The following is a 14,179-nucleotide window of genomic DNA, read 5'->3' on the forward strand; positions in this document are numbered from 1 at the left end:
CTGAACCGCCAACCAACTGCATTAACAACTGTATCACCAACGATATTGCCGGAACCAGATTCGTAAAATTCCAATACAGACGGCGTTACGAGCAGGAGCAGTATTCGCTGAGGAGGGAGTACAGGGTTAGACGAGTATATGGGAAGTACGAATAATTGAGCGTTTCGGCTTCGATAGACGTATATATTTGGAGAGCGCCCAACCCCCTTCGCACTGTCTCCCTTTGTCTCTCCTCACTGCCTCTGTGGGTGACATTCTTTGTCTCTTCCACTCCCTTTATTTCTCGTGGCACTCGCCCATTCTCTCCAACTCCAAGACATTCATTACTCCATGCTACACACGATGAAAACTCCAACACTCGCCGTTCTGGCTGCCCTTGCGAGCCTTCAAGCAGTTGCTGCCCAAGCCATCGCCGGCAAAACGATATGGGTTGATGCGGCAACGTGTGACCCTTGGGCAAAGTCCAACGGCTTTCCGTCTGCTGCCGGTCCGGGTGGCCTCTTCCCTGCTGCCTTCGACATCATTGATAAGATGGTAATTGCCAACTCATATCGTATATACCACCCTAGCACCCAGTCGCCGACGAATATCCCTGCAAGTATTGCCGCTTGGGAGAGATATCGACTCAACTCAACCTACAGCGCCCTTTTCGGCAACAATACAGCTACAACTTCGATTCCGGGCGGGCCCTTGGGCGTTTCTGACATAGCGTGTAAGTTCTACAGCTGGCTACTAAGTCAAAAGGGAAAAGGTCACTGACAAACGTCCACAAGCACACCTTTATGGGGTTCATTTTGTATGGGGGCCCGGGATTGGAAACCCGTTTCTCATCGTGGCCTGTGACGATGCCCCGTATGTGTCGAAGAACAGCAGCAGCGGCAAGTTTGTTTACAGTGAGTGTTTAATGGTTCGCAGACTGATGTGGTTACCAATACTGACCTGCCTCAGCCGACCCTTATCACCATCTCCCTCTCGAGCTCCCCGGCGGGAGTGTTATAAATGACGGAGTCACGACCCCGTGCGCGAGAAACGGTCAGTCGGGATACAACAACGAGAATGAAAAGAACTTTAATCAAAATATCATTCTTTGTACAAAAAACATGAAACTGCCACTCGGTTTCACAAGCAACGGACCTACTACGTTCGCCAGTGGTACGACGCTTGATGTGGCGGGCAAGACTTGGCTCGGCGCCTTTTACACACAAATGTCGTGGACCAGTGGCGGTGTTGGAGTTTTTGGAGGTAAGTCAAGACTCTGAAACTTCTTCAGTGGCCTCTACTAACTTGTTCCATGCAGATTATTCTCTGGCATATGGTTATGCTGCGTCACACGCCATGAGGAACGACCGGCACTCCATCTTCAATCCCGACTCTCACAAGTTTTATAATTTCGCCCAACTGCTCGATGGTCTCTTCTGGGGTTCTGGGGTTGGCCAGACTTCGCAGCAGGAATATGCGAGCTTGCAGAAGACGGCGGCTGGTAGGGCATTGATCGCTGCCTTTGGCCTCACCAACATCGCAGTACCGGCTAGGGGCGTCAATTGGGCGGCTGCATCCGGATGGGTACCACCGTCTTTGGAGAACTCTCCTGGCATAGTGGGAATCCCGAGAGCTTGAGAATCCTATACCATGACTTGTGACATACTGGGTTATGGTATAGAATCCTCCATCGCCTCATCTTGCTTGGTACACGGGCTATTTCTACTTCTTTAGTACATGCAATTATTATCATATTCACTGTATCTCCACTTACACTTAACATGAAACATCATGGAACAACGACTCAAGGCCGCACATCAGAACAGATGCAGTGCATGTACTAGAATGGCCATGTATATGCCAGAGCTCCTCTCGACAACACAGCCACGTTGGGCAATGTTCAACTGCTTATTAATCTTGCAGTCAACAGGCCTCTCAGCTTGCGCGTTTAATCTTGTTTTTCGTTTCCACTCTCATCTCCAACATTGTGTCGTTACCAACATTCTGCGTTGTATAACCATTCCCATTGACGATTTAAAAGCTTTGGCCATATGACTGTCTACACCGTTGGCCATGGACGAGACGTTGGTTCTTTCAAAGTTTGACAAGCTGGTCAACTCTGGCTTGGTACTTTATGATCAAAACCAAGAGACCGTTCAACATGTGGATGGCGAATTTGAGGTTAGCTCCGGATTGTCTGAGGAAGCTGGGCTGCTACTAAATGAGTCAACTCAGTTTCATTTCCTGCTTACTTCGGCACTTGCAAAGAAACCTATGCTGCGACCGCCATCATCGCACAAGAATCCGGGACTAAACGGCGACAGAGTCGATGGCAGCGATATATCCACCAAAGGCTTCGAGATTGGTCCAATAGGCAATGCCCATTTTGTTATTGCCAACAAATTCTGCTACGCACGTCCACATCTCATGCTTCTAACGTGCGATGGATACCGAAGACAGTACGAGCCGTTGGACGAAGCCGGCTTGGAGGCTGCGCAAACGCTTCTCCTTTCCATGAGCCAGGATTTCGTCGTTTTCTTCAACTGTGGTCAAGATGGAGGCTGCAGTCGACTGCACAAACATATGCAACTTATCCCCAAACCACCTAACACTTTTGCGGACTTTCTGGATAACGAGGCTTCTAGCAATAGCCCTCCCCAGGTTCCATTCCACTGGTTCTATCAACGGGTTGATGTTGCGAATACCGACGCAAGGGAGCTTACCAAAGTCTACGCAAGTCTCCTCCAGCAGGCCACAGCCGTAGGTCAGGGGTTGGCTGAACATGCAAATTCGGCGCTACCAGGTGCGGCATGCCCTCACAACTTTATCATGAGTAAACGATGGATGATTGTCATTCCAAGGCGTCGAGCGGGTATCAACAAAGAAGCCGGGGCAAATGCGCTGGGAATGCTCGGAGTAATTGCTGTTGCTACGAGAGCAGAGATGGACAATTGGATCCGTCTTGGGTTGTCGGAATCCCTCAGAAAATTGGGAGTGCCAAAATAGACGCTCAGCTTTTCGTTTGTTTATAGTTAGTATGTTAGACAAATTGCAACCGTTTGCCTATTTTTTGATGCATCCTGACGCCACGTCATTCAAGGCGCAGTCAGGAAAGGGATGAAGGTTCTGTGGTAAATCAACAACTCCACCATCAAAACACATTTCCCAGGACCGATATGGTGCACAGCGTTTGCGGTAATTAACATGACAAATGACAACATTCTGCTCTCCGTATCGCGAAATTGGCTCATATCCCCTTCTCTGCATAGTGCGATGCAGCAGAATATGTTGGTCAGCCAAAATCGACAAAAGCGATCATGATTGGACCAATTGCAAAAGAGGAGGGTAGTAATCCCGCGTTTGTCAAACGTCACTTGGATCCAACGGCATGAAATCGTCAAGGGCAGATCCAACGGCATGAAACGGCTGAGCATGTTTCCCCTGGACAGGGGTCGGAAGGATTTAGTGAAGGATGTCACTCACTATACGAACTGTATTCGCCCTCAACAGATAGCATGTGTCATCGCGTTTTGCGAAGGTGACTCGAGGTAGGACAATTTCTCAAAGGCCTGCTTGGCTAATTGCGGGTCAGCCACTGCCAGTTCGTCTGTCGGACATTCAAAACCCTGTAAAACTTGATTAACCATAACGAATGTCATAACTCACACCCCTTTAGGTATGGAATCACCAAGACTTTTCGGATAGCCCAAGGTACACGTCCACACCTATGCTTATCAGTCTGGCGTTATGACGGGATCTGAAAGGAGTGATAAGATGGTAGAGGAGACCAAAAGGACCCAAGTCTAGTGATATGCAACATTCGCCGATGGCTGAATTGCAGAAAATGATACACAGACCTTGGTCTCTGCATCACAGTCCCGACAATATAAAGAAGTAACTTGGTGTGTCTTTCCCCATGAACTCGGTGAATCGTAATATGATCTCAGGGTAATGATAGGCGTCCATAGCATTCAACTCGGTCGTCTGCATACTCCTCGGCCCGATCGTATGGAAGGACCGTATCCATTGATGCAAACATTCAGCCTCAAAGTTGGGTCTACAGCCAGAATATCTTGGGCGTTCTTCAGAATGAAGATGGTGATGGCCATTGTTCCAATCTTTGGCGACTTTTATGAACCTCTGAAGTCGCCGCCTATTCGTGCTGTTCCTCGCTGCAACCTGAACGAGGAAGGTTGCTGATCCGGCATCCGGTGATCCTCACATATGCACGTGGTTGACAGTTCGCGCTGCTTGCATCACCCATCTCGACCAATCGCCACTCCAGATTTGGAGCTGAATTGGCTCCTCGGTTCGTCGGATGTTGCCGCCGCCATTGAGACAAAACAAAAGCCATGTTTCATCTCACTCCGATTGCCCGCATTCCGATCCGCCGACTAGTTGCAGTGGTCGGTGACCTAGAGCAGCCCATTCTCCTGGTAAATAGTTCCACGTGTCGTAAATCTGGGCAGAGGCATCACCAAGGCGAAGAGCCAAGCAACAGTTCGCAACTTGACAAGATCAACCACCACGGACTCGAGCTTTTACTGTGGATAAGATCCCACTGCTAGAATTCTGCACCAACCCACACAAATAGTGCAGATCGCAGCACAACGCAGTGGTAATCGACAACGGCGGAGCTGGTTGGTTAATACCCCCGGATGGTCAACCAACTCCAAGATCCCACGGCGTCAGCAGGATTTGTTAATTCTCTCCGCAACTACCACCACTTCATCAGCGCATTTATCACGTGACGACTGAAATCAGCTCATCAGTCGATTCTCCAAGGTGAAATCACGCACCTCATCACATTCGGGTCCTGTCTGCTTCATTCATCGTCAAATCAAGTCAGACACGCAAAACGAAGATTTTGAGGCCATGGCTTCCAGAGCCTTTTTCGACCCCGTCGTTGCACTGCGGGCGGCGCCCCTGCTTACGTCCACCTGCTCGCTTTGGTTTGCGTGGGACCAGCACTTCTTCCTGCATCTCTTCAACAAGCCCGAGATCCGAAGCAAATCCAACGAGCTGCTGCCCACGTACTTTGGCTACTTTTTCCGCGGAGGAGTGACTCGCGTCCTGGTTTTGCTCTCCCTGACAGTGTCGTCCACGCTCGCAACCTGCCTCGTTAACCATGACTCGCATTGGGCCAATAATTCTCTGCGCTGGTACACGGCCGGCATGGTCCTGGCGGCTAGTCATCTTGCATTCGTCCCTGCCATAGCTCCCAAAGTGCAGGCTGTGATTGAAGACACTTCCAAGGGACAGAGCACCAATGATTTGGACGGCTGGCTAACGATTCACGCCTGGAGAGGTCTGACTGTTGATTTGGCGGCTTGGGCTTGTTTTGTTGTTGCTACCGTGCGCAACATCCAATCGTCGTAAAATTAAAGTTGGACGTATTCCATAGCCCTATGGATGTTTCCCTTGGTTTCGTCTTATTGAAGCTAAAATGAGCGATCAGTTGTCAGTGGGATGTCACCTTCCAAAATAGAGATTCGGATGGAGTTATCATGTATGATTAGTGATGGAATCAAATTCCACAATCCTTCTTTACATACCTCAGATTCATTATAAATGCAGACTTTTGATGTCACATCTGGCAGGTGAAAAAAAACGTGGCGGTATGCAGGTCGACAACCACTACGGCTGAGCCTTCTTCTCCGACTTCAAACGCCTGCTGCGTGGCAGTGGGTGATCGATTCTCATCATTTGCCTCTTCAATCTGCAGCATTCCTTCTGCTCAGGCGCATACGCAGTCTGCAAACCTTTCAGCCTCGTCATCTGTTCGTTGTGCCTGAAATATGACTTGTACTCTCTCTTGGCCCATGGGCACGACTGATTAGAGAACGGGGTGTCCAGAAAAGCCTGCTGGATTGACGTGAAACGTCAGGTACGAACTATGCCCGGTGCGCGTCCATACAGGCACAATTTGGGTGACCATGTCTGGGCTCTCATCACCCTCATATACGGATATACGCAAAATCCCCGCATCTTTCGCTCCCCTACTGGCGGTCCCAGTTTTGAGCATGTATGCCAGAAAGCCTTGCAGCCCGGGATGGTTGCTTCGAAGAATGAGTGCTTTCTCCGTGAAAGGCCAATTTGGCCACTTTGAACGTGTCCCGTTTTCCGTGAGTAGGACCGAAGTAGAAACCCCGGGCCCGGCGCAGCGTCTCAAGCTGGAGGTCGCTCGAGAATGTATTGCCGACGCTGGAGATGTCAACTTCAAAGGCGAGCCCATCGGCTGCTACGTGAGCTGTTTTGGTGAAGCATACCCTGACATTCTGAATAAAGCTCACCATCAAGCTGGAACAAAAAATCTAGATGGTTTTGGCGATTTTATGCCATTCAATTGAATTTCGTATGAAATGGTCTTGCGCGAACCTTGGTATGTCATTTTTCTCCTACATCTCTCTCTTCAATTCGAGGGCAATCTTACCTGCTGTTTCGTTCCAATGTTTTCCAATTGGTGTCTACACTCCAACATTTTATGGCGCTAATTAAATGATGTTAGCATGACCATTCACACCGTTTGCTCCTCTGCATTTGTCGGTCTGAATAAGCCGCAAAGGCTATGCAAAGATGAGATTGCGAAAGCTATCGTCGGTGGAGTCAGTTCAATGCTCGCACCAGGGAACACAGCTACCATGCTTCAGTCGGGCGTTCTATCCCGTGGAGGCTCGTGTAAAAGTCTCTCGGCAGATGTCGACGGATATGCCAGAGCCGAAGCCATCAACGCCATCTTTGTCAAGCCCTTGAGCGCTGCCATTCGGCACGGCAATCCCATCCGAACCATCATAGGGTCACTGCGACTAATTTTGATGGAAAGACAGCCGGACTGACGCACCTTGGATCAGATGAAAAGTGCCCAGGAGGCACTCATACGGAAGGCGTATCAAACTGCTGGTATCAGCGACTTTTCGCGAACTGCGACGGTCGAGTGCTATTGTATGGGACGACCAGTCGATGATGCCATCGAAACCACAGCAATTGCCCGTGTCTTTGGAGACTTTGGGGTACACATTACCTCAGTCAAGCATAATCTGGGCCAAGGCGGAGTTGCTTCCGGTATCACTTCTCTTATCAAGTCAGTTCTTGCTTTGGGGTACCAAACCATTCCTACCAACATCAAATTCTCAAAGCGCAACCCCAACATTCCTTTCAAAGAACACAGCTTGACAGTACACGTCAAGCTAACGCCATGGCCGCAATTCAAGAATCGGTCGAAGCAAAAGTGTATAAGCATCAGCTTCTCTGGTGTGGGAGGAACCAAAGCTCATGTAACCGCCGACTCTGCTGCCAGCTTCCTCGGCAACGCTCCCACATCAAATAGTGCCCAGTCTGAGGCGACAGAGTTTATTTGCCTGTCAGCTCTGCGACGGCCTTACATAAGATGACGGCGCGCTTACGAGAATGGTGCGCTCAACCCGAGGGATCTCGCACATACTTTGGCGTTGTGATGAGAGTATCTTCCACATAATGCCTTCGTAATTGCTCTAGGTGACCATCTCGGCCTAGCATCACAGGGCGATCTTCTCTCTTCAGTCAGTGTGTCGGACGCAGTAGCTGGTCACAGCGGCGGTGAGATTGTCGCTGCATATGCAACTGGTGCACTCACAGCTAAGGGAGCTATTATCACATCGTGGAAGCGAGGGCTGGCGGCTGAGAAGCAGAAACAGGCTGGTATCATGGCGGCTATTGGTCTGAGTGCGGAGAAAGCGTCCCCGCTGTTACCTGCCAACGTCGTCGTGGCTTGCGAGAATTCTCCAACGAGCACAACAACTTCGGCAAATGGAAAGGAAGTTCAAGAGATCGCAGCCCATATTCGAGAGAGTCACCCTAATTGGTAGCGCGTCTGCTCAAAAGTCGACAAGCCTGCTACTCTCATCATATGCGGGAGATCGGCAGCGAGTATCACGCCATGAATCCGCCAGAGCTGGAGGGCAAGTAGCCTCTCAAGCCATTCTTTTCCAGCGTAACGGGAGACAGGATAAAAGAACACCTAGGTATGGGTACTAGCAAAAGAACCTCGAATCTCCTGTACTCTTCAGATCAGCTGTTGCCTGCATCACCAAACATTATGATAACGTTACGTTCCTCGGAGTTGGAGCCCACGGGGCGTTGGCTGGCCCTATTAGGCAAATTCTGACTGACAGGTCGATTTCTGTCCCTTATGTGTTGGTGAACTGCGTCAACTCATATCGCGAGGCACTTGGAAGCCTTGTCGGGATGAACATTGTCGCGGACTTGGCCAGTTGGTACCCAATAGTGCTTGTCTTGCTGGATCTACCCAGATACCCCCGGGATCACGAGGGCGAGTAGCAGCGAGAGTCCAGAATCTCGCGCGAATTGTAGGCAACGGGAGTTCCACGAGCACCCATTGCTGCGAGTCCACTGGATTGAAAGCTCTGATTTGGAACCCAGCTGGCGCCAAATGATCCACGTAGACAGCATTCCCGGGTCCGAGACCACAGGACTGAGGAGAACATCATATTTCCCGCTGCTAGTCACACATCCGTGGTGGGTGAAGCTGCTGCACAGAATGGCGGCTATAGAAGCGGTTGTGACCGTCTGCAAATGTTGATCAATGTGGCCATATTTTTCAACGAATGGGGCGAGGCCTCCAAATTTGTGACCAAGCTCTGGTCGCATCGTTCGACGTACTCTTTAGACCCCAAACAGTGGGACTTGGCATCTCTTCTTACAACGGCAATATATGGATGAAACACCGTGGCGGACAGGTCATATTCGAACTGGACGAACCTGAGCCGTCGAAGGTGTACAGCTGCTGACACGAAGGCTAATCATGTGAATCCTGTACAATGACATGGACAAGGCTGGTCTGCACATCGGTCCGCTGTTCCAGCGTCTGAGCGACGCCCGAACTGGCACTGTCCAAGCGTTAGCATCAGGAAATTCAGCGGACCTTGAACTTGATGACGACGATGATTATCACCTACACTCAACTGTAATTGATGCAGCCCTCCAATTGGCGCCATAGCTTCGTTCAAAGGTGATATCAAACCCAGTCTCTATAGAAGGGTACCAACCCATATCAACAGCCTAATAGTACACTGACCAGTCTCAAGAAGCGACATTACCTTTTGGGCCTCGACCGAGAACGCTGGGGTGCACTGGTGAGGTTGTCAGCCGAAAACAACAGATCGTTGTTTCCACTAAGAACCGTCAGAACGCGACGCGCTTCGTTTGGAGCTCTCATCCCGACTTTTTGGATAAAACTAACCTCATAAAGCCGGTCATCGACTGGAAATTGTACAGCCCTACCCTCGACGAAAACATGTATCTATGCGTGGTCCTCAACTTGAGATAGTCATCGAGAATTTAGCCCGCGCTGCCCCATTTGATCAAGTATCGAGCTTAAGTCGGCGATCAGCTAAAGACTTTGAGGTGTGGGGTATGCTCACATTGTTAGCATGGAGCATGAGCGCCTTCAAGCAAGACTTAACGCTTTGATAGAAGGGCTGTATGGTTCTCCTGTTGAGGTCATTGGTCAACACATGCGACAAATTGCAAACAACATTGCGGACATCTGCTCGGGCAAGACAGATACCCTTGAGGTTCTCAAAACAGACGATATCCTCGATAAGATGTACGTACCTGATGATGTCAGCGATAGGTCGGGTTCATCCAACTTCGTGGCGGCAAAGGAGAGATTTCGGGGACGAGCGTAGCACGGAATACCTAAGATTGGACATCAGTAGAGACCCTGCAGAGCAAGGGTTTGTGGGTGGAAGTATCACCCCATCATTGCTACCAATGGCATTCACGTAACATCAAGTCTCTCGCAGACCTTGGCCAACGTCCACAAGTCGCTGGATGCGGGAGGGCGATTCTTGCTTCAAGAACTTCAATCGGTGAACAATTGGCCGAACCACGTCGCTGATATTGTTCCAGGATGGTGGTGGTACGGTGCAGCAGAGGACCCGCGGGATCAACCATGTGCCTCCCTGGTCCGATGGAAATTGGAGGTAAAAGCAGTTGGGTTCGCTGGCTTGAGGAGTGTCCCCTTCAACAGCGAAGAGCCCAATCGGCTGAACGCCATCATAGTAGAAAACCGCAGCGTCGAGCCTGTTTGATCGGCGAAGAAGACAATCGCGCTGTTCTGCAACGACGACGCGAGTCAAAGGGGGCGCCGGTCCAGTAACTTGAGCGCAAGGGCTATGCAGCCCGCAATCATAAGCTCAGAGATCATCTTCCCCCGGCCCCAGGATAGTGTTTCTCTCTTGGACTGCGACTGACCTTTTTGAAGGACATTGGTGAAGCACACGACTGTACAGTGCAGCGACTGCTGGGCGGACTCGACGAAGCAGCTCTCTTTTGGATCGCACACAGTGGTCAGGCCAGCCGCCAGAACCCAGATTATGCGCAGCTCGTCGGGTTAGCTAAGACGATTCGCACCGAGGCCCTGTCAAACTTTGCAGTCTGTGAGGCCGACGACTGTGAGAAATCGGTGAATGTTGCTCTGTACGTGTTAGCAAGTGCCAGGGGCGTCAAGGAGACGGTGTGCTAAATACCCACTACGACTTTACAGTCATCAATGGTGCCGTCCATGCACCAAGGGCGTATTCCTTTGTGCCGCAAGACGAGTTGAAGATCGAGGCGAGAGTAGAGGATCAGCTAGTGCTCGAGGCAAGCAAGCCCAGCCGCTTGGCTTCTCTAAATTGGGTCCGGCGTGAGCCAAGACATTTGAGAGAAGAGGTTGAGATTGAGTTGCACGCGATGGTTCTGAACTTCATGGTAAGCACTAGACCGCCACCACAGTTAACTCGGAACGACCCGACACTAAGTCATACCTTATCCAGATGAAGGCGTAGGTACTGAAGGTGCTGCAGGTACAATTCGTCGTGTTGGCTCTGGCGCCCAGGCCCCTAAACCAGGTGATCATGTCGTGGTCCTCAAGGCTGGTATCTTCACCACGCAAGACGCCGTCTCTGAGAAGCTATGCCTCCAGATCCCTGACAACCACACGTTTGACGGCGCCGCAACAATGGTGACTGTTTTTTCATCGGCCGTTGAATCATTCTTCAATGTTGTTCGCCTGGAGAAAGGACAGGTTAGTAAACGACTCGCCAGCAGATTCATGTATGGCCGATGTGAAGGGAAGCTAACCATTCTTCTCGTCGCTCTTGACTCACAGCGCGACGGGAGGCGTGGGCATCACTGCGATTCAGCTAGCCAAGAAGGTCGAGGTAGAGATATACGCCACCGTCAGAAAAGAAGAAAAGTCAAGTTCCTGATGGATGGGTTGAACATCCCTAGGAATCGCACTCACCAGCCTCATGACACCAGTCGAGGGCGCCACGCGTGAAACTAACAGTCGAGGCGTCAATGTCGCTCCCAACTCTCTGTTTGGTGAGGTACTCTACGCGACGCGGCGTTGTCCCATCGAACTTGGCACCATGGTTGGGATTGGCAAACGAGATTAACCTAGCGGTAGTCAGCCAGAGATGGACGCTTTCCTTGCTGGCTGAACGTATGCTGGCGTGTACCTTGGCTTGATGGTAATCAAGCGGATGGACAGGATGAAAAAGTCAGCAATTTGACATCAAACCTCCATATGTTGGCAACTGAAATACTGACTGGGAGGAATACAGGAATCTCGAGTCGATTGTGGTGATCCATGACGAGGGCCACATCGCGCCCATCCGACCTATTCAGACATCCGATGTAGAGTCAGCTCAGCAGGCGTTCGAGATGTGCATCAGAGGGCTTACTTGGGCAACTTGGGCAAGATTGTGAATTCTCTCCGCCATTTGGACGGCTGCCTTGAGATGGACACCCAGGCCACTGTTGCAATTAGGGAGCCGGAGCTGGAGCACTCCGCTTCGTACGTCTTGGCTAGAGGTCTCGGTGGTCTTGGACGCTCAATCGCCCGATACCAAGTCGAGAACAATGCACGATGGCCCGTCCCCCTCCCCCGTAGTGCCGGCGACAGTCTTGAGGATGCAGATTTCGTCCACGAGCTGGAGAGCCTGGGCTATGCTGCTGAATTTGTCAAGGTCAGCGTGGTAAACAAAGAAGACGTGGCTCGCGCCATGCAGCTTGTGCCAAACCTGAAGCGTATCGTCCATGCCTCCGTGGTGCTTTGCGACGAGGCCTTTCCCCCATGACCTACGAAGGCTGAGACACGGCAGCCTTCTCCGAGGTCAAAGGCACGTGGAACATCCACGAGGCTACGTGCCAGTCAGGCATCAAACTTGACTTCTTCATTCTGCTCTCCGCCATGTAAGGTACCACAGACTTAGCTGGTCAAGGCAACGATGCAGACGCCACACTTTTCTCGATATCTTCGTGCAATACCGGAATGGTCTTGGGCTGCGAGAATTGTGTATCGATCTAGAAGCGGTTCAAGACGCGGACAATGTCGCCAACGATGATGCACTTCTAAACAGAATGAATCTAGCAAACACCAACGGAGACTTTGAGCGCGAGCTCCTCAAAGCTGTCGAAAGGGGCATCTTGTCGCTCCCCGCCACGTAGAAACAGGAGTCAAACTTGTCGACAACAACGCCCTTGTGCTTGGGGTACTCACCACTGTGCCCTTGGGTAGCCAGGAAAACAGCGTCGTTTGGGGAAAAAAGACAGGCTTATTGCCGTGTATCACAACGCATCCATAGAGTCTGATGACGGCTCTGGGGCCAGCAGTGATGTTCTGAAGTCCTGATTAGCCAAGGCCAAGGCTGAACTCAAATCGGATGATGATCCAGAGGTGTCAACGTCCCTTGCATTTCTTGGCCTTGACTCACTGGTGAGAGTCGAGATGCAAATCCGGTGCGCCAGACCACTGGGCTTGACATTACCGTGATCGAGGGGCTGGTCATGGGAACTCTTGAGGGTCTTGGAAAGCAGACGGCGCGAGGGCTGTTGAAGTTGCACGGTGAAGAAACCTGGTGATCTGTCACGGATTGTCAGAGAGAATGTCAAAATGATGGAGAATGAAGATGGTAGACAAGCAAACCTGTGGATAGAAGAAAAGAGACGAGAATGCACAATCACACACGAAACAGAGGAAACAGAGGCGAAGCGATGCACCGTCAATGTCAGTCAATATCGCTCGAACGGCATCATTTCGCAGTGGCTTTTTTCTGGCAATACTCACAGCATTTCAGGGAGAAGATGATGAAAGAAAACTGACAAACAAAAGTCGATGAAGAAGACACGATGAGCGAAAGATGTTGAAGTTGTAAAGGCAGGTAGGTAGTGAATGCCTGAGGTGCGAATGATTCCTGAGGCTGCAACTTTGGGGGTCGTTTGACCTTACATAAGCACACTGAAACTTGAATGGGGGACGATGTATCGATGTCGCACAACGGCCACATTACGGCTACTCTTTATATGATTGAAAGTGGTTGGAGATGGGAGTTGTTGAATTTATTGTTATGTAGAGTCAAAATAAAATCATGTCGTCAAATGCATATGGGAGATGTGACATGTGTACTCGCTGATGCTATCCCATACGAATACCCAGTAGTCTTACATCTCGACGGAATATACATGTACGTGATGCATGTAAAGTGCACAACAACAGCGTCAAAATAATGGCATTTGCTTGATTGAGATTCTTTCTTGTTTCCTGCATGGTAAAGTGCTGGTCATACTTTTCTTGTTTAGTCTCCAAGATATTGCTGCCAGCATACGATGTTGGAGATCCTCAAAGTATCTATATCGCATGTCCTAACCTATACTCACGCACAATCTTGATACTTCGACTTCGACACCTCTGATTAACAAAAAATGCATACAGTTAGTAAGCACTCTGTTGGATAAGACCATTCTCCATTGAGATTTCATATTGTCCGAAATACTCCGTATTGTCATCTCTCATCTCTAATATGGTGAAGCCACATGGTTGGCTCAGGCAATCTAAAGCCGACGGGTGACATCCCGTCCCGACGGAACAAGATCCCCTTTATCCCTTGGAGACTTCCTTCATTTTCTCACATTGATATCATTCTTGATTCCCCTATGAGGCTATACAGTGAGGAAGAACTGGCATCGTAGATTCATGAGGCTATCGCTTGACCGAGCGGAAGTATCGTGTAGCACCGGCCACTATACACATATCAACCATTAACACCAACAACCCTGATTCCATAGCTCAGCTTTCCGTATCTGGCATGATTCATCATGTATGACTCTTGAAACCCTGCCGTTACATCACTGATGACTACGCATCCTGCTGGGT

At 50.2% G+C, this 14,179-nt stretch overlaps 5 protein-coding genes across 5 annotated transcripts; all 5 read left to right on the forward strand.

Moving 5' to 3' along the window:
* Positions 1–342: 342 nt before the first annotated feature.
* Positions 343–1,617, forward strand: Triagg1_9116 (uncharacterized protein; the record flags this gene model as incomplete). The annotated part of the gene is made up of 4 exons (XM_062904038.1): positions 343–712; positions 774–893; positions 949–1,242; positions 1,298–1,617. 4 exons carry the CDS (start codon positions 343–345, stop codon positions 1,615–1,617), a joined length of 1,104 nt encoding a protein of 367 aa, XP_062751889.1.
* A 435-nt stretch (positions 1,618–2,052) lies between these two features.
* Positions 2,053–2,985, forward strand: Triagg1_9117 (uncharacterized protein; the record flags this gene model as incomplete). Its single annotated transcript, XM_062904040.1, has 1 exon — positions 2,053–2,985. One exon carries the CDS (start codon positions 2,053–2,055, stop codon positions 2,983–2,985), a length of 933 nt encoding a protein of 310 aa, XP_062751890.1.
* A 1,869-nt stretch (positions 2,986–4,854) lies between these two features.
* Triagg1_9118 (uncharacterized protein) lies at positions 4,855–5,358 on the forward strand (the record flags this gene model as incomplete). The annotated part of the gene is made up of 1 exon (XM_062904041.1): positions 4,855–5,358. One exon carries the CDS (start codon positions 4,855–4,857, stop codon positions 5,356–5,358), a length of 504 nt encoding a protein of 167 aa, XP_062751891.1.
* Positions 5,359–6,341: 983 nt separating this feature from the next.
* On the forward strand, positions 6,342–7,823 carry Triagg1_9119 (uncharacterized protein; the record flags this gene model as incomplete). Its single annotated transcript, XM_062904042.1, has 4 exons — positions 6,342–6,361; positions 6,488–6,775; positions 6,839–7,209; positions 7,474–7,823. The coding sequence occupies 4 exons, from the start codon at positions 6,342–6,344 to the stop codon at positions 7,821–7,823; spliced, it is 1,029 nt and encodes a 342-aa protein (XP_062751892.1).
* Positions 7,824–8,800: 977 nt separating this feature from the next.
* Triagg1_9120 (uncharacterized protein) lies at positions 8,801–12,474 on the forward strand (the record flags this gene model as incomplete). Its single annotated transcript, XM_062904043.1, has 12 exons — positions 8,801–8,941; positions 9,044–9,158; positions 9,227–9,388; positions 9,451–9,583; positions 9,642–9,713; positions 9,773–9,962; positions 10,244–10,433; positions 10,526–10,731; positions 10,859–11,076; positions 11,666–12,054; positions 12,129–12,219; positions 12,261–12,474. The coding sequence occupies 12 exons, from the start codon at positions 8,801–8,803 to the stop codon at positions 12,472–12,474; spliced, it is 2,121 nt and encodes a 706-aa protein (XP_062751893.1).
* Between the last annotated feature and the right edge of the window lie 1,705 nt (positions 12,475–14,179).

The sequence above is a fragment of the Trichoderma aggressivum genome, assembly GCF_033847375.1.
Source record: "Trichoderma aggressivum f. europaeum strain CBS 100526 chromosome Unknown scaffold_049, whole genome shotgun sequence".
In the NCBI taxonomy this organism is placed as follows: Eukaryota; Fungi; Ascomycota; class Sordariomycetes; order Hypocreales; family Hypocreaceae; genus Trichoderma; species Trichoderma aggressivum.